At 38.6% G+C, this 18,132-nt stretch overlaps 1 protein-coding gene and 1 long non-coding RNA gene across 4 annotated transcripts; one reads left to right on the top strand and one right to left on the bottom strand.

Annotated features, from left to right (window-relative positions):
- Positions 1–2,787: 2,787 nt before the first annotated feature.
- LOC143413215 (uncharacterized) lies at positions 2,788–4,953 on the top strand. The gene is made up of 3 exons (XR_013093840.1): positions 2,788–2,846; positions 2,937–2,998; positions 4,820–4,953. It is a non-coding gene; the product is annotated as an uncharacterized LOC143413215 (long non-coding RNA).
- A 3,330-nt stretch (positions 4,954–8,283) lies between these two features.
- LOC106675933 (uncharacterized) lies at positions 8,284–16,218 on the bottom strand. 3 transcript variants are annotated; one of them, XM_076875921.1, is made up of 10 exons: positions 15,983–16,218; positions 13,946–14,045; positions 13,500–13,646; positions 13,086–13,267; positions 12,706–12,842; positions 12,491–12,584; positions 11,894–12,226; positions 11,531–11,705; positions 11,317–11,441; positions 8,284–11,118 (listed from the first exon to the last, which is right to left on the bottom strand). In XM_076875921.1, exons 2-10 carry the CDS (start codon positions 14,028–14,030, stop codon positions 10,792–10,794), a joined length of 1,605 nt encoding a protein of 534 aa, XP_076732036.1. In that variant the 5' UTR covers positions 14,031–14,045; positions 15,983–16,218; the 3' UTR covers positions 8,284–10,791. The 3 variants fall into 3 exon arrangements, with proteins under 3 accessions (XP_076732036.1, XP_076732038.1, XP_076732037.1); XM_076875923.1 differs by having other exon boundaries at positions 12,491–12,581; XM_076875922.1 differs by lacking the exon at positions 15,983–16,218 and having other exon boundaries at positions 13,946–14,334.
- Positions 16,219–18,132: the final 1,914 nt, after the last annotated feature.

The following is an 18,132-nucleotide window of genomic DNA, read 5'->3' as shown; positions in this document are numbered from 1 at the left end:
CTCGGATGCATTGTTAAGCTAGCAATTCAATATCTGGGCCACAGATATGTTCCATTACAGTATTGTTTTATTTTATAATGAATGCAATCCCTCCTCATTTTCACTTATTGCTCAGATTAATAGCCATCTGCCCAAAAAGTCAGGTACAATCACCATGTTTTCTGGTTGGAAGTGGCAAAGTCTCCAAGAAACACATCCAACACAACTCACAGTATTCCCTCTGGGTCATAATTAACACTCCAGGCTCACTCGTCTTATTGTCCAAGAATTTTACATTCCACACGATGATAGATGGAACAGAAGATTTATATTGGCTCCCCTTAGCTTTCCTCTTAGCTTCAGCACTAAAACTTTGTCCTCTTCTCCCTACCTCATCTAAAATTACAGGTTTCACTGCAGAAAAAAAATATAGTTATTGACGTTATTGAGCTGATGTAACTAGCTTCTACTCAGCCTGGCACCAAGGAAGAGAAAATACCATTTTACTAATTTCTAAAAAATAATGATCTGCCTTTCTAAACAGTGACTGCTGGACAGAACAGGACATTTCCTCCAGTATCTGCTACCTTCAAAAAAAAAAAAACTTTTCAAGTTTTCAGTGTAGGTAGCAGATATCCATTCAAGTTGTAAGAGCAAGCAATAGTGAATAGACTAGATTGTTTTCTGCACGGGCTTCACTTTTCAGACCTGAGGCTACATTCATCTTTTACATACAGTCTATTGTCTCAGCGCAGTGCTCAGGCCAAACTCACTCACAATCCATTTTCAGTTTTCTATCAACACTGTGTAATGCGAAGACAATAAAATATCAACTAAGCGTGCAGTATGGGATTGCATTGTGTTTTTCACGTAATTTATGAAGCTGCTGATTGTGCAGCGCCAACTAACGATAAAAGAAGCAAGGTTTAACAAACGAGTTGTAGAGAAAAAGATAGGAAGACAAAAATTTTTTTTTAACTTTGATTTACAACTGGAATGGAGAGCAAAATGAATGTGAGGCTGTGAAGCTGAGACCTCCCATCTGCTGTGCTGTAGGACAGAGGCAGAGCAGCCATCTGTGCTGAAATCTGTTTTAAAATTTACATTTAGTGGGGAAAAATAGACAATCTAGATAACAAGCCGAAGATTATACAATCTGCTATCACAGGCATACTATAACTTAATACACAACTTACAGTACATACTCTAGGCATGGGAAAACCTGTCAGAGGGAAGAAGTAATTTCATTTTTCATTCTCAGTGCTCAACTTACTCTCTATGTGACATTATTTCACAATAAATGTAGTGCAGGCTATTTCACCATGATGACCATGTTCACAATACCAGCCCATTTATTTCAAATATTAACATTATTAGCCTTTTTTATTTGCAAAAGTCAGTGCCATTTCAGATTTGAAATCATTTCCTGAGAATCAAATGTCAGGATGCTGCTTAAAAAAAAGAAAATCTAATCACGTCTTTTCAGTCTCCTCCACTGGACCTTGGCTCTATGACAAATGTCTCATATTTGAACACCTGCCAGACATCACTCTTAGATTCTGTCTTGAATTTCATAAGGACAAAGAAGCACTGAGGCAGATGGATAAGACAGATAGAAAAGTTTAACAGAAAAGTTCTATTTTGGTTTTTCTTTGATCCCTTATAAGCGTACTGAGTAAATATTTAATAAAGGGAATCTAACCTTTCGTGTAAAGTGTGAGAAAATGCACAAATATTGCAGAATAGGCAGATGGTAAAAGAGATACACTAGATGTTTTTTGGTTGTGTGTGTGGAATATTATTTTGTGTGGCACAACACAGAAGAGCTACCTGGTCAGGCCAGGACTTTGCAGTCTATTTACACCTACAGGCCAGTGGAGACTCGCATTCCTCGCTGCACTAAACACAAACTTAACAATGTGGTGTATGCTGTACAGTGCAGCGAGGAATGCTCAGACCTCTACATTGGAGAGACCAAACAGCCACTTCACAAGCGCATGGCACAACACAGAAGAGCCACCTCCACAGGACAAGACTCAGCAGTCCATCTGCATCTTAAGGATAAAGGACACTCTTTCGAGGATGCCAATGTTCACATTTTGGACAGAGAGGACAGATGGTTTGAAAGAGGAGTGAAAGAAGCCACCTATGTCCACTGTGAGCGACCATCTTTGAACAAAGGTGGGGGTTTACGACACCAACTCTCTGCCATCTATAATCCAGTTTTGAGATCCCTTCCCAGACGCCTTAACGCCCACTCACATCCTGGGCCATCTGATCTCAGGAATTCGCATGATAAGGTGGGGCCAGGTTTCACAATGAACACACCCGAAACTCTGGCTGATTGAGACCCACGCCCAGTTTCACACCTTGGCTCAGGCGATTAGAGGATCATCAGGGGGTCCTTTTGTCCCTCTGTGGGGGGAAACTCCCACTAGGTTTATATCTGGGACTCTCCACCATTTGACTTTAGAACTGAAGAAGCTTCTCGGATGAGAGGTGAAACGTCTTCAAGCAACTTAAAGAAGACAGACGCTTTTCTTTGCAAGCTCCTTTGACTACGATGACCTGGATGACTGAGAACTTTCACAGACATAAAATTCCACACAGTTAGCCTATGGCAAGCTCATCCCTGGCTCTGGTACAACAATACACGTTTGATGTAGATGTCAAGATACTGGAGATTTATCATAGTTCATTTTTTTAATATTGTAAACAGATTGTACATATATGCTAACTTCAACAAGACCAACTGTTTTTCCCTATTTTTATCATTGTCTTTATGTACCAAAATCGCTATGAAGACAACAACTGACTGTGAGTTGTCTCAGACGTGGTCCCCATCTTTGAAGCAAACATTTCAAAAGGTATGGAGATAGTTTTTGCAGATGGGTGCAGTAGTACTAATTGCCTAAACGCAGATAAAAGCAGTTCTATAACTTGATCGTGTTTCACAGCTTTCTGGTGAATGCCACGGTTTCCCTCTAGAAAGCGGGAGGCAGTGTACAGGAAGCGAGAGGTGAGTCTAGGCATCTGTCTTTCGACTGCTTCTCCCTCAACCTGGACCCGAGTAAATGGCAGAAAATGGATGGAATGGAGAAAAATGTAAAAGAAAGATTCCTCGCTACGATGTTAAACAACCAATAACTTCAAATAGGATGGGAAAAAAATAGAAATGCGTAGATCAAAAGAGTGCGTGAGAAGGAGGACATGAAAGGACAGAGACTTCAATGCCACATGCTGTATCACCCCGTCATTGGATTCAGTGCAATGCACCATGTGTGGATGATTCACATTGTACGATGCAATTACCAGCATGACATTTCCTTTTAATTGGTTTACCAATGACTCCTTTCTGAGGCGAAGGTCATTTTCTGGTTCAAGGCAACTTCAACCACCTGATGGATGCTGAGATTAGAGAATACACTAGTTAGATAACTCTACATTAGTGCACTTCCTTTTCTATTTGTAATATATGTTATCAAATCTAAACTTTGGTGTCTGATCAAAGTGACACTATCCTGTCCCATTTAGATCAGGTATTTAGAGCAGGTATATTACGAGAACTTTTCCATTTTATCTTGACTGCTGTCAGCTTGGTACGTTGAAGGTACTGTGCAACGGCAGACAATTTATTTACCTGTCTTAATGGGTTAAAACATGCAAACAAAGCAGGTGATTTTATAGGGCAATCTCCTACTAAACACTGGAGAGCTACAGCCTGAGTGAGTCAATGACAGTCGGAGCAATTTTGCAACTTGCTCACTTTTTGCAATTAACTAATCAGGTCAGATACTAAGGGAGCTGGCCCCAAGGTGTTTCCTAGCAACCATGCCGCTGCGATCGGTCCGCAGTGTTAGTGTGTGTGTTTTCCGTGGAGAAGGAGAGTTACTGCCGCAGTAAAACTGTCTCTCGGCCACAAGTGATTTGTGACTTCCCTCTCTTTTGCTATGTCGACGTAGAGGAAAGGCACGCGCCGTCTTTTGTTTGAGCAAACACACTTTTATTACCGAGAAGAGATTGGCAGGTGGTGCAGGATCTAACTTACAGTATAACCGTGCTTATCCAAAGGACAGTGCAGTTCTCACTCACTCTGAAAAAAACTTGTTTAATGCATTCCAAGAAACTCTGTATTTTCTGTATGTATATATTTTTTCTTTTTCCAGAATGAATGTAAGTTGAGCAGTTTACAGGGGTGTTATATCGCCACAAAATCCCCCCCGAGCTGTGCATATTTACATTCACATCCTGTTATGTTGTTGTCTAATATCCACATTTTCCTCTCATCAGTTTGCATGAGTAAGTTGTAAGTTACAAACCAGAAATATTATTTGGAGTCATTTGCAGCTGTCCTTTGGTCGGCCTGAACTATCTCAACTTTGAAGCTGATGGCAGTTAAATATCACATAAGCAGACAAGATAATAATCAGTTTGATAAAATTAAAGCAAATTAATGAAAAGTATCTCAGTAAAGTAATAAAACCCACAAGAAAGCTCAGCATATATGAAAGAAAATAAGCACAACAAGGATCTGCATTACATTAATTACATTGTAGCCCTCTTTTTCCTCTGAGCAGTGCCATGTCCAAACTGGTGGCCCTGCAATATAATACTATATTATGATGAATCCCCAATATTTTTTCCTGCCCATATTACAGTATATATATTACAGTAATACACATTGTGAAGAAATTCTCATCACCCCAACATTCTTATGGTACAATCACACTAGAAAGACTAGAAAAACTGTGGTTGGAGACGACAGCATGATCAAAAAACCGACCTTTGTGTACTTGTTGCCTTTGGAATATTTGTATTTTTTATTTTATTTTTTTACCAGGTCCTCCACATCGTTGCTTCTCCCATGTTACTCAAGCTCCACCCAAGCCTCCATCTTTATCTTCACTACCAGCATCTAGACTCTGCGAGGTGCTACCATAATTTCTATCACTGCTGGGGTTGGGTTTTGCTCTGATGGGCTATGAGAGTCTCCAGACTCGCCAGATAACTTAACTGTATTCTGTCTATCAATAAATCATGTTCAGTTCCTTCTAATGATCTCTGCTTATTGAAACAGTGACATACGTAGTTATTGTAGGACTACGATCAAACCACAAAATGACACAGGCTCTCAGCAACCTTGCTTTTATCTGGGAATATGATCAGTATACAACCAGTTGGCAAACTGGCTCAGATTGATTGCCAACATGTTGGCAATCTGTCTGCATTTATAAATTAGATGACAATTATTTGTGAAGCTTTGCCAACCTGCCTGAGAATGATTGTCGTCAGAGTCGGACCATGATTTTTTGACAAAGTAAAAGTATGCTACACTGAGACCTTACTGAAAAAAGCTTGCAAGCTCACAGATGCAGTGAAAGTGTGCCAGTGTATTTGTTTTTCCTTGTGCAAGCGGTGAGTGTTGCTTCCTACATTTACTGAGAACTTAAATTGAAATGTAAAAGAACATAGTCTGATCATGTGACCTAAACACTGAAAGGCAACCTTAATTTAGACTTTCTTGATAGGCATCCTAACACATATTGTAGACCCTGAAAATGAACAGAGTCCACTGAATGAAAGCCACAAAATGCACTTCTAATATTTAAATAGATTTCTGATTTTATTCATGTGCAGCATATAACAGCTTTCTCATACGTACCATATTTTCTTAGTCTTGAAGCTAATTTTCAAACAGACTGGAAAATTATTCACTCTCCCTGAACAAGAATTACACCAACATTATAGATGCAGGATTCTTATAAACCAAGCAATCAAGCTTCTGTGTAAAATGATGTAATATAATGCATGCAGTGATTCAATGTCCCCCTCTTACATGCACTGTAATGAATGCTGATCAATGTTAGATTAATGGACAATTACAGTTGTATTTTTATAGCACATCAACAATATGGCCAAGTGGACTGCTGGGGGTGGTAGGTTGGCAGTTTCGATGCTCAGCCGCAGCATGTGGGCGACAGATTTTCTGTACAGTTCTACAGCTGACGTATCTCACAACTAATAGGCATATGGGAGAAATAAAATGATCCAAAAATATGCGAGCATTGATTATCCTCGACATGCTTGTTCTTGTAGTGGGATGGGAAATAGACTGTAAAATCATCTTCCTGTTTTTTTTTTTTTTTTTTACTTCTTGCTGCTTCAGGTTTGTACAGCAGCGCTTTAACAATGTTATTCTTAGAATGTGCTGTGAACAACACAAAAACACTGTCATCCTTATTAGCCACTGATGGCTTCATTAGCCAGTATAAACTGTTCATTAGCTTAAGAAGTTGAAAAGTGATCCTGACTTGGAACAAAGCTTTGCTTTGATCAAATTCAGTCTTCCCGGTGGGAGCTGGCTCTTTGTCTTTATGATATTTTGACAACAAACCCCACTGGTCTGTACTCTGTAGTTTGCCTGCGTATATGTGAAGGCACACATTTGTGCCTGAAAAGTGATGTCTTTGTGTGTGTGTGTGTGTGTGTGAGCGCCTCACTGTTTGTGAGAATGTTTCTTAGGAGGATTGGGAGAGTAGGAGTGAGTGCCTGTGCCTATTTGTGTGTGAACCGACAATCTGAAGTTGCCTTGGATCTCCCCTTGGCACTGGCTCCCGCTAGCAACTCTCTGTCTCTGTTGTGTTTGTAGATTACAGGGGCTGTTGATTTTCGGATGTTTCTTTTCCAACTTCAAAGTTTGACTGATCTTGCTTGCAGTAAGGGACTGAGCCACTTAAAACTTTTATTATTACTTTCTTTCCCCCCTCCCCCATCTTCCCTTTACCTCTGTCCACACACGCGCAGTACATATGGCAGCTTCCAGTATACTGGGGTTTTAACATATGACTGCATGAAAAATCACGAGCTGTGCTCATCTGAATATCCCTTGCCGGCATGAACTAAGCCTGGAATATGCTGAAGAAGTTGTAACAAGATGGACTGCTCAATCACATCAGCTTTAGAGCGAACATTAATGCGAGGCAGCGGGGGCTAAAGGCATTTGCGAGTTACCACTGGAAAGAAGACACATTAAAAGTCCTGTTGAAATCAAATACAGCAACTTGAAAGCCTTTTAAAGCCCAAGAGAGATGAGCGTTAGAGTGCATTACAGTGCGTACATTAGTAAGTAAGGGTGGTTAGCAGTAAATGACATTAATCATGCACCCACTCAGTGTGTTGTGGAAGCTTTGAAGTGTTGCTGAATAAATGCTTAGGAGATCTGGAAAGGGCATGAATACCACCTCATGTCAATCATAGGCTAAATCCATACTTATAGATAGTTTTACTTTGTATTAAAGGGGATTTCGCCCCAAAATCATGCTTGGGAGTGGATGTAAACATTAATGGCATCCTACCTCCTCTGCACACGGCCATTAACAACCAGAAGAGTCTGTTCAGTGACAGGTTGCTTCTCCCCAAGACAAGAACTAACAGACTTAAAAACTCCTTTGTCCCACACGCCATGAAACTGTTTAACTCCTCTCTGGAGGGGAGAGGGAGGGGAAACAGGAGGACAAAGGAGGGGGGAACAACTAAGCTGTAGTGCCTCTTCACCTCACTGTACAATACCTTGTGCAATACTTTTTGTAAATAGTCAATGGTGCAATAGACTCAATACTTGAAATGTGCAATTCACTTGTATTTTTATTTTTTATTCCTATTTATTCTATTTATCCCCTTCGTATATTTTATTTATATTTGTCTCTGTATTTATGTGTGTGTGTGTGTGTGTGTGTACACAGCAAAATCTCCAGTGTTAATTCAACTCCTATAGTGTTAAAGTTAACACTTTTCCAGTGTTTATATAATTCTCACTGGTTTAGAGTTAAAGTAACACTTTGCAAAGTGTTATTATTTTAACTCCATTGTAGTGTTAAAAATATAACACCCATAGTGTTAAAATTTCACTCTGTATGGTGTGAAGTGTCTTCACTCAGAGTGTAACTACCTAACATTTATAGTGTTGTTTTAGGACACTGATAAGTGTTCACTTTTACACTGGCTTGGGTTAACTCTTTTCACTGAGGGTGTTACTACACAACAACTATGGTGTTATTTATGACACTTTTAAGTGTTTATTTTCACACTGGATTGTGTTGACTGTTTTCACTTAGAGTGTTATTCTGTAACTTTTACAGTGTTATTTTGGCACTTTAAAGTGACATATATGAGCTTTTAAATACTAGTCTGTATTAATTGTCTGAATACAAAAATGCATTAAAGTGCAATTACTGTATGACTACTGTGTTACATTCAGTGAAAGTCCTTGTTAAGTCCCTTTACAGGATAAAAGGAGAAAACATAAAATTGGTCACATAAGAATTTTAATAAATATTAAATTCCAAGCACCATACAGCATACGTTCACAACAAAAATAATGGCACAATGTACAGACCATCATCATCACCATAAGCACTTTGCAAATCAAAGGGCTTGTATATTTCAATACAGTCTGCTTTAACAACATCTTTTTCATCCGTTTCAAACACTTTATAAGCATGGCAATGTTCACTGAAATTTTCAACCACAAGCTTCTGAACTATGAAGTAGGTGTGACTATTGACCAAAACTATTGTTTTTATTCTGCAAAACACCGGCATCTCATGTTCAGAACCACAACAAATGACCAATCCTGTTCTGTACTCAGTCCCATTAATGTTAACCCAATTAGCAGAGAAAGCCTCTTCTGCAACAGCAGGCAAGCCTAGGGAGATCATTTCACTATTTTCCTCACTATCAACATCAAATGATTTCAAGGGCCCATACTCAACATGGCTTAAAGGACATGTCTCCCACTTGTATGCTATGGATGTTTGATGTTTTTTGGCAAGTGACACTGTGATGTTCTTAAAGTTCTTAAGGGTGTCTTTGAACACCCTATGTTTAGCCTCACCTCTCATGCTCCATACATGCAATAATGGCCCAATTTTTCTGATGCAAGTTGGGTAGTGCAACATAAAGTGGTGTTTGGGAATCATGTTCCTACCTGGATACAACAATTTGAACAAGTCATGATGTTCCATTGTTAAATGTTTTAGAAGCACAGTCATGCCATGTGTAACAGATGGAGAGAATATGATGTTAATTATTTGCAACAATAGCAATAGCATAGTCCAGTTCTGATTTCCTTCTGGCACAATATCACCAAAAATTAAAGGAATGTTTCTTATCAGACAAAGAGTCTGAATGGAGTTAAGACCTATACTATTACCACTACTGTCTAAGTTCACCCTTGTTGGACGATTTTTGCTCTCCAAGTAGCCATAGTCAAAAGCATAGATCCGTGACAAAAGAGCAGGTTTCGGCAGAAAATTGTCTGACAGATATTCCAACAGTAACTTTATCTCATATTGTGCTACCCCTTCGAGAATATCATGCATAATGTCCAAGGAAAAGTTCTGGCAAACATGAAAGAATTGAAGAGTGTTCAGTGTAGAATTCTTTCTTAAGCCAAACACATGTAGCTTTTGAGGATCAGATTGCAACTCACTGCAGTGCATTTCAAAAAGTTCTTTCCCTCGTAAGATGATCTTTGGATCATCCTCAGTATACACACTCTGTGCATCCTGTTTTGCAATTAAACACAAACGACAAAAGTAACGTCCACTGAAAGACTCAACAAAACCCAAAATTGAGTGCATCCCCAAGTTGTCCCCAGTTATCTGACATATAGTGCCATGGACCTTTTCAGATGAGAAGGGTAAATCAATGCCATGGCTCTCCAAAAACTTTATGTCATCAATCAGAGGCTGTAAAATAGGATCAAAGCCGTATTTTTTCACATCTTCTGCATGAAACAATGCAACCAAATGAATGTTCATCAATGCAGAATTTAACTTTGGAGGCAGATTTCTGAGGACAAAATAGATTGCACCAACTTTGTGAACACCACGTTTGGAACCAAGTGGATTAGCAGTCTCAAAGTCATCATAATAAAGCTGAATTTGCAAAGAAGTCTGTGGTTTTGAAAACAATGGATGAGACTTATAGTAACTCCCATCACAAAAGTCTTCATATCTGTCTTCTTTTGATACACATGGTTTAGCAAGCAGCTCGCAAATATAAGAATTGCGACATATAAATTTGATTGTTTCCAAAATTGGAATGTACACAAAAGTGTCTTTTACTGGTACCTGGTCATAAGTGCCTGATTTTTTATTTAACCTTGTATCATAGCGTATTCCTAAAGTCTTTTCCACTGGATCCACAATTCCCCATTTTTCACGGAAATATGACTTTCTTTTAGCTTCAGTGTCGAACTTCTCAACTGGATTGTCAAAAGTCTCAAGACATTTTTCCACTGGAGATCTAACAGGATTTTCTGTTGGCACAACGTTCAGTACTTTATGTTTAAACTCACAGTGCAGTCCATCTGCAAAATCTTCCAAATCACAAACAAGTGATGACACAAAACTATTTGCCAAACCACTACCATTGAGTTTACCAATAATTTTAGTGCAAATTGCTTCAGAATTTTTTTTAATTCTTTGACCTGACCCATTGTTTTCAGAACACCCAACCTCTAGGCTCTGAGTAACACTTGTTCCTGCAACTGCTATGTCTGTATCTTGTAATCTGTCAAAATCAGCTTGAAATGACTCTGAGGGTTCTGCATCACCACTTTGACAACAATCTTCATCATGAACACTATTTAAATGTTTTTTTAAACCAGAATATGTAGTGAACTGACGGCTGCAACCATCTTGTGAACAAGCCAACTTAAATTTGGTGCTTGGATAAAAACTGTGACCTAGTCGCAAATGACTTATCAAAGCCTGACTGGTGCTATGCAGAGTTTGACAGATAAAACATTTAAACATGGTTCTCATTCAACATTTTGGCACGCAACTCACGAACACGTGGTGACTCATCTGTTGAGGTGGCATCAATGTTGAATATGGTGGTCTGCACAAAACTGTAGAGATGAACCAGTGACTCGTCGTAAGATAAGTTGAACACGTAGTGGGATTTGAAAAGTTCATCAAAAGCACTGAGTGAGCTGGTGGCTTGGCAGGGGATGAGCTGTTTGTCCACTGCGATGTAGAAGGTGTCAATGCTGTTCTGGGTTCGACCAACAGCGAGGATGTATGGTTGTTTACCATCTCTTGCTTGCAAGTGTTCATCAATGCTGCAGCATGACTAAAAACAAATGAGATATTGACATATAGGCCTAGCTTATACTTGCTGAGTATGAACCATTCATTCAGTTTCACATTATGTGCCTTGCTAACTTATTACAAAATACTAAGACACATACTTCATGGAGAGGAAAACTAAAAAGTGCAAAAACTGAAAAAGTGTTTTGTAGGATTTTAAAAAGTGAGACAACATATTTACCTTGTGAAAGTGCACCATTTTGTGTGCTGCATCAGTTGGACTTATTTTGGTTCTCCTCTTTCGTCCAGCTGTGGGTGGCAAAAGTTGAAGGAGTAGCAGCAGAGAGGCCATGTCACTGTCCCAGTCTGTGTATGGTTGAATTTATAAAACAATTTCAAAATGACAGGTAAAAATAAATATTATTAAAATCAAACAAGCATGGTGCGACGCCTACCATTTACATCACTCTCTGTTGGTTTCTCAGCAGCTTTTATCAAACGACACAGGTCAGTTGACTGAGTCAGCTGTTTGGCTTCTTTAATAACCTTTGGCTTGAATGACATGTCCCACTTCTCAAGCAACTTGGTGGCTGTTTCAGCACCAAACAGCAGCAGGAAGTCTTGATTGACCTGTTCATCATACACACAGGACATAAAGACAGTGCTCAACATTGTTTACATTGCAATGTGATTTTGACCAATATGGGATATAGCCTGACTGGGATGACCAATGATCACATCTTTTACTGTTGCCATCCACATCAGCAAAACAAAAAAAAAAGGATTAACAGTTGAAAATATCAAGTGATTTGACTTACTAGTCCTTTGACATCCAAAAAGCGTGGAAATGTTTTGAAGACATCTGCAGTTCTTTGTGGATCATGCACCAGATCCTGGCGATGTTGGAACGTCATTTTCATCTTCTGAAATACACTTGCTTCATCAGGAGAGTGAACAAGAAATGAGATGGCCTCCTTGCAGGCATCTCCATCAAGTTGCTGAGGCAATGTGGTTGCTAATCTTCTGCGCTTAGGCCCTTGTTCTTGATGCACTGGGACTTCCTTCACTGGCCGTTTGGTTGTAGACCTGGACATGGTTTTGAGGCGCCACGCTATATATCCAGTGCCTTTCACTCCGTCGTAGAAATGCTCCTGTCACATTTAAACATAGATGAAAAATAAACATCAAATGCGATCTTACAGACTTTGCAGATTCAGCAAAAAGAAACCCAAGGACCATTATCATGTAACAGGTGCAATACATGTTAAACAACATCCACAATTTCAATACAGTTTCATGACAATAGTTATTACGAAAGAGGAATTAAGATTTTTCTTTTAAATCATTTAGCTGATGTAATTATTCCATGATGAAAACTAAATAATGTGCTGTTTTACAATCACTGCATGACTTACATAGCCGTTTGGAGAAAATGGATCCTTCAATGAGGGAAAGAGTGTAATTATTCCAAGGGCATATTTCTCCTTTTGCTTACGGGAGGGAATTCTGCTATAGAGGAAATACAATTGACAATGTTAAATCAGAAGTATGTGTCTTTACTGCAGTATACATTACAAGAATATTCCATATGGCCCATCTTTACTTTTTTATTAGGTACTATTACTCTTACCCATGTCTCTCAGTCATATCACTTGCCAATATGTTAACAAGCTGCCGCCGGGTGCGGTGGCTCAGTGAATTTTCGGCATTGTATTCTTCAAGAATTTCCTCTCCACCAGGTTTCCTAGTCAAGGCATTTTTAACCATCTGCTCATATAAAAGGGAAAATAATAACAATAAAAACTTGTTTGTCAGTAAAGGTGAAAGTTTAGAGGAATGTCAACAAACCTGTGAAAGACATATCTAGCAAGAAGCACTAACTTCTACTAACATTTTTTCATACATGGCAAGTTGGGAACCACCATGTTTTGAATTTCAATTTGTATAACAATCTACAGTATAAATGGTGTCAACTCAAAAATACAAAAGACATTTTCTGTTCTCAATTACCTCTTTTGCAGCCTCTGACACAGAAACATTTGGTGCAGAACTGTCTTTGCTGGATCTACTGCGGCCTGCAGGAATGCCCTTTTCCCTGAGGTCACTGTCACTTGATGAAAGTGATATAGTGTCCGTGAGGGAAGATAATGTATCCGAGGAGGATGGTGTGGAATGAGCTAAAGGACAAAAATCTTTGGGAGAGATGATTTGGTTAACTTTCTTTAGGCTACTCCACAATGCCATTAATAACACAATTTCAATGTTCATGTTCAGACAACATTCTATACAAATATGACCCAGCCCTGTCCACTGTCATGTATATTGCATGAAGACAGGTCAATGTCATCTGCATCAAGAGCAAAAGAACTTGGCTCTACATTGAGTGGGCTATACTCTGAAAATTTAAGTTATGATAACATTTACCTTCATCTGAAATCTTTTCACGTATTGTCAGGCATAGGTCTGGTTGGGCCTCCAGTAACTCCAGAAAAATGTCTTCTTCGACAGCTGTGTCAGTTTCATCGAAAATATCAAGGTCAGCAGCATCCGGAAGTCCAAACTTGGTTTTGGCTTTACAAAAAGATAAGCATAATGTCACCTAAAACGCCTGAAAAACTTTTTTAAAAACTAATTTTGACTTTTTTATTTAGCTAATATTTATTAACAGCTGTTTTACCTGTCTTTAAAATGGTTAAATTAGACAAGTCTGCAGCAACAATATAGGCCTAGGCCTACTGCTCTGTACTGTTTTTAATGTCACACATTAAAATAAAATGTGTTAACATTTAATTCGTTTTTTAAATAGATGAGATGCAAACATGATGAACTGATACATGTGCAACAAATTTTGTTCTGCCAGGTTATCTTACCTTCACTGATGAATTCTAGATAAGTGAATCCTGCGTGCAATTTAATGTACTTCTTTACATTGAGGTATTTCACTTTCAGCAACATGTCTTACAACAGCACCTGGTGGAGAGAAGGGGGCACAGAATATTTTTTACCATATATTTAAACCATAGCTTAAGTGGCAACAAATCCGGACAACTTTAAGAAAATATTAGGCTATACATTGTGTGATGATCTGTGAAGGGGTGACAGACCACTTCAACCTCAGGAACATAATTTGGCTTCCCCCTGCGCACTAAAATAGCTGAACTTGGGTACACAGAAATAGCATCCAATGAATTATCCACCCATCCACATGTTTATAAGACGACAACGGCGATCTTCTCGTCTGCACGCAGGCTAGATACTTAGTTCTGCTATGTTGCAAGTAAATCGCTGTAGCCTACTTGGGGAAAAGCATCTCTGTTTAAACCATGTCAGGATGATAATCCACATAAAATTTCCTGTTGAACGCACACCTGCCTTCATCACGCTTTCACTTATGACAACAAATATCCCTTATACTGTAAATTAATGAGTGCAAGTCTTACATTTATATCGGGAGTTTCTGACACATGCACAGCCGTCTGGCTAGTTGCTACTTTGTGGTGGTTGTTTTGTGACACGACATGCTAGGATTATCAGTGGAGGCGACGTCAACGACCCTCAGTCGTTATACCGCTTTGTCTTAAACACTGGATGGTAGCCTATTTCACTAAAACTGTAGAAAAGGGGAAAATGTTCCCTTAGATTAGGCCTACTACAACATAGGGCTGCTCGATTATGGCAAAAATGATAATCACGATTATTTTCACTGAAATTGGGATCTCGATTATTTGACGATATTTATTTAACAATAACAATGTATTGATTAATGACTTTAAAGATTGTCAAAAAATAATATAAAATAGTGTGCAAATACTGATAACAGTGCAAATGTTTGCAATATAAAAAATAAATGAAAAATGTAAACATCTATGTTTAGTGAACGTTGCAGTGTTGCTCTGTGGTGCAGCTACAACACTGTAGCAAAGTTTACACACTATGTCTACTTGATCCACGTCTGACTCCGCGAACCCATAATGTTTCCACACCACTGAAGTTTTTTTTACCTCTCTTTTCAACCAACGGCAGTCACTCTCCTCTCCAAATAACTTCTGCTTAGCTTTCCGAGCTTCCCTCGGGTCCTCTTAATTGTTGTGACACGTGTTCGAAATGCAGAGAGGTGCGCTCGATTTGCCACACGGAGCAGCGCGAGAGTAAAGCACGAGGGAGGGGCTAATAATCGGCTCAGTCATTTTTAATGATCGTTGAAAGCCCAGATCGTAATCGTGATTAAAATTCGATTAATTGAGCAGCCCTACTACAACATGTATGATATATCCTAACCGTTAGCAAGCAACCCATGCACAAACGCAGCGCGCCTTGCTTGGTCACTAACATCTAACAGAATTCCATAACCCCCTGCCACTTCAAAGATTTGTAGGCTAGGCTACTGCTAAACTCGCTGGTAGCACGTGTAATTAGCCTATCTTGACGCTTTCCAAAACTTGACTTGAACGTCTCCATGTGATTGTTTAGTTCACTTTTAAATAGGATATTTCTGAGGCGAATGTTCGCTTCCCTTAAAAGCAGTGGGCTAAACGCATTTGTCTTAGCTGCCAGCTAGGCTACCACAAATTCAAATTTTAACATTACATTTAACATATCCAGAGGATAGCTAACTCCTCCCTCGTTTCATTTAATAAGCATTGAACACTGGAAAGCATTTCTCTTATGACATTAGAACTAACTAGAATTGAGAATTATATTAAGCACGCATTTATTTTCGCTGCAATATTAACTTGTTATAGAGGATAGTTTAGCTACCTAAGCTAACGAATCCCATCTCTTACCGCAGATGAATACACTCCACATTAGGAAAATATTGCATGCTTCTGATAAATAATGTTATAGGCTAGTTAGTTACAATATTTAATAATGATAAAATAACATAGGTCTTGTTGTATAGTTCTTACCTGAACAACCTCCTCGATCTTGACAGCAAACTTCTGGCGGACTCCTCATGCCCATGAGCGCGAAAAACCCGGATGTGGAAATCAACTCCAAATGAGTGTTATAGTATTGACTCTTTGAAATAACTCCGGCTACAGAGCTTTTTCAGCACCGTTAGTGTTACTGTAACTCTCAAACCAACACTTTTCAACTCGAAATTTTTAACACCAGTAATTTTAACTCACATCAACACTTCGGATTTTGCTGTGTATATATATATATATATATATATATATATATATATATATATATATATATATATATAATATTCTGTAACTGTAACTTCTGTCGGTGCTGTGCTTTTTGGAAATCGAATTTCCCAGAGGAACCCACCCGAGGGATTAATAAAGTTCTATCTTATCTTATCTTATCTTATCTTATCTTATCTTATCTTATCTTACCTGGGTTAGCTGTAATGTGAGCTAACCTGCTATACAGTGCAGCTTAGTGGAAAGAACATACTTCCTATATGAAACTGCTGACAAACAGGTTTACGGATTTCATTTTTTTGTTTGTTTGGAATAACTGAGCCATGATTTACAGAATAAGACATTACTGAGTTTCTCTAATGTGCCGTTGCATTCAAGAGAAGCAAACATCTACAGCCAGAAGTTTAGAGACTGAGGAGCTCACTGGAATAACAGCATCACAGGCCAGATAAAAAGATAAATTTGACTTTAAATTGAACTGACCTTTGAAATATTTTGTACTCTTTTATAAATACAAAAGTTCCAAGTCATCACTCATTTCTTTAAATTTTGCCTCAAAAATCAGAAATAGGTGCAGCGATTTACTGAAGTTCATATGTACTATGACTAAAATACAGTATATAAAATGAGAATAGAGGTTCTACAACTCTAACAAGCTTGCAAGTAAATATTTGCTATGACCTCCTTTATTCTTCAACACAGCCTGAACTCTCATAAGCAACCTTTCTTGTAATTTCTTTAATGGTAGCCGTAGTACTAGTAGTAGTAGTAGTAGTAACAGTAGTAGCAGGATTGGCTCAGCAAGATTTCTCCTTTAGTTAACTAAAACTAAACAATGATTTTGAAATACAAAATAAAGAGGAGTTATCCCTAGTTTTAGTGTTTGTTAATTTTAATTTTTTTTTATGAAAACGTGACTTATGAGGCTTTTGATATATAAATGGTAAATGGACTGATTCTTATATAGTGCTTTTCTACTCTCCTGGAGTACTCAAAGTGCTGTATACAACATGACACATTCACCATTCTCACAAGCACTTTCTCTATATGTAGTGCTTTCTAACTACATTCACACATATTCATACTCTTATGAATGCATCAGAGAGCGCAACTTGGGGTTAGTATCTTGCCCAAGGATACTTGACATGCAGACTGGAGGAGCCAAGGATGGAACCACCAACCTTCCAATCAGTAGATAACCATCTGGCAGTCTTATAGAGAAGACTGTGAGCCAACTGCTTTCAAAAAACTTATGTTTTTAAAAAAAAAAAAAAAATTAAATGGTAATACTGATAATACTGATTTTCCCAAGTCTTGCAGAAACCCAGACTAAATTCAATCTAAACATTTTCAAAAAATAAAAACTGTAATCAGCAAACTCACTCTGGAAACAAACTGAAACTAAACTGAGTTAAATGCAAAAAGTCAAAACCAAGTGAACCAAATAATTAGAAATTACAAAAATATAATAACTCTGTTCTCCAGGCTTCTTGAAGGGCATTCAAAGCTCTTCCTTGGATGGCTTATCACCATGCACACGTAAGACTTCTTCCTGTCTGCTATAATCCACACTGTTCACTGATACCAGACTATGCTTAATCAAACATATAAGCCTACCAGTGTGCCAGTGTCCAACAAAGTAGTAACTTGCTGACCATTGACCTTTACCTATTTATAGCGCTGTGCCCCCACTGGCTGGTCCCTTGTGGGCTCCATCTCCAACCGGGGTTCACAGTGACTGTTTTGTTTTCTGTCAAGACAATCCCAAAATAGTTCAGTAATGTTGAGATCTGTGCTTCGGGGAGACCAATCCATGACTGACAGTGTTTCACTGTGTGTTTCGCTGTCCTCTATTCTTACCTCCTCTATATGTATTCATGGCAAATATAAAGAAATAAGGGGTG

This window comes from Maylandia zebra, linkage group LG17 (genome assembly GCF_041146795.1).
Source record: "Maylandia zebra isolate NMK-2024a linkage group LG17, Mzebra_GT3a, whole genome shotgun sequence".
Lineage (NCBI taxonomy): Eukaryota > Metazoa > Chordata > Actinopteri > Cichliformes > Cichlidae > Maylandia > Maylandia zebra.
The sequence above is the reverse complement of the archived record's forward strand: the minus strand, read 5'-3'. Positions and strand labels throughout refer to the sequence as shown.

What these genes read in the sequence shown, in the direction of transcription:
- LOC106675933 (XM_076875921.1), bottom strand. Translation starts at nt 14,030, where the DNA reads ATGTTGCTGAAAGTGAAATACCTCAATGTAAAGAAGTACATTAAATTG. An exon ending in GATATGACTGAGAGACATGG is followed by an intron (nt 12,585 to 12,705) that starts GTAAGAGTAATA and finishes TTTCCTCTATAG; the next exon opens with CAGAATTCCCTCCCGTAAGC. An exon ending in CATTTTCTCCAAACGGCTAT is followed by an intron (nt 12,227 to 12,490) that starts GTAAGTCATGCA and finishes TAAATGTGACAG; the next exon opens with GAGCATTTCTACGACGGAGT.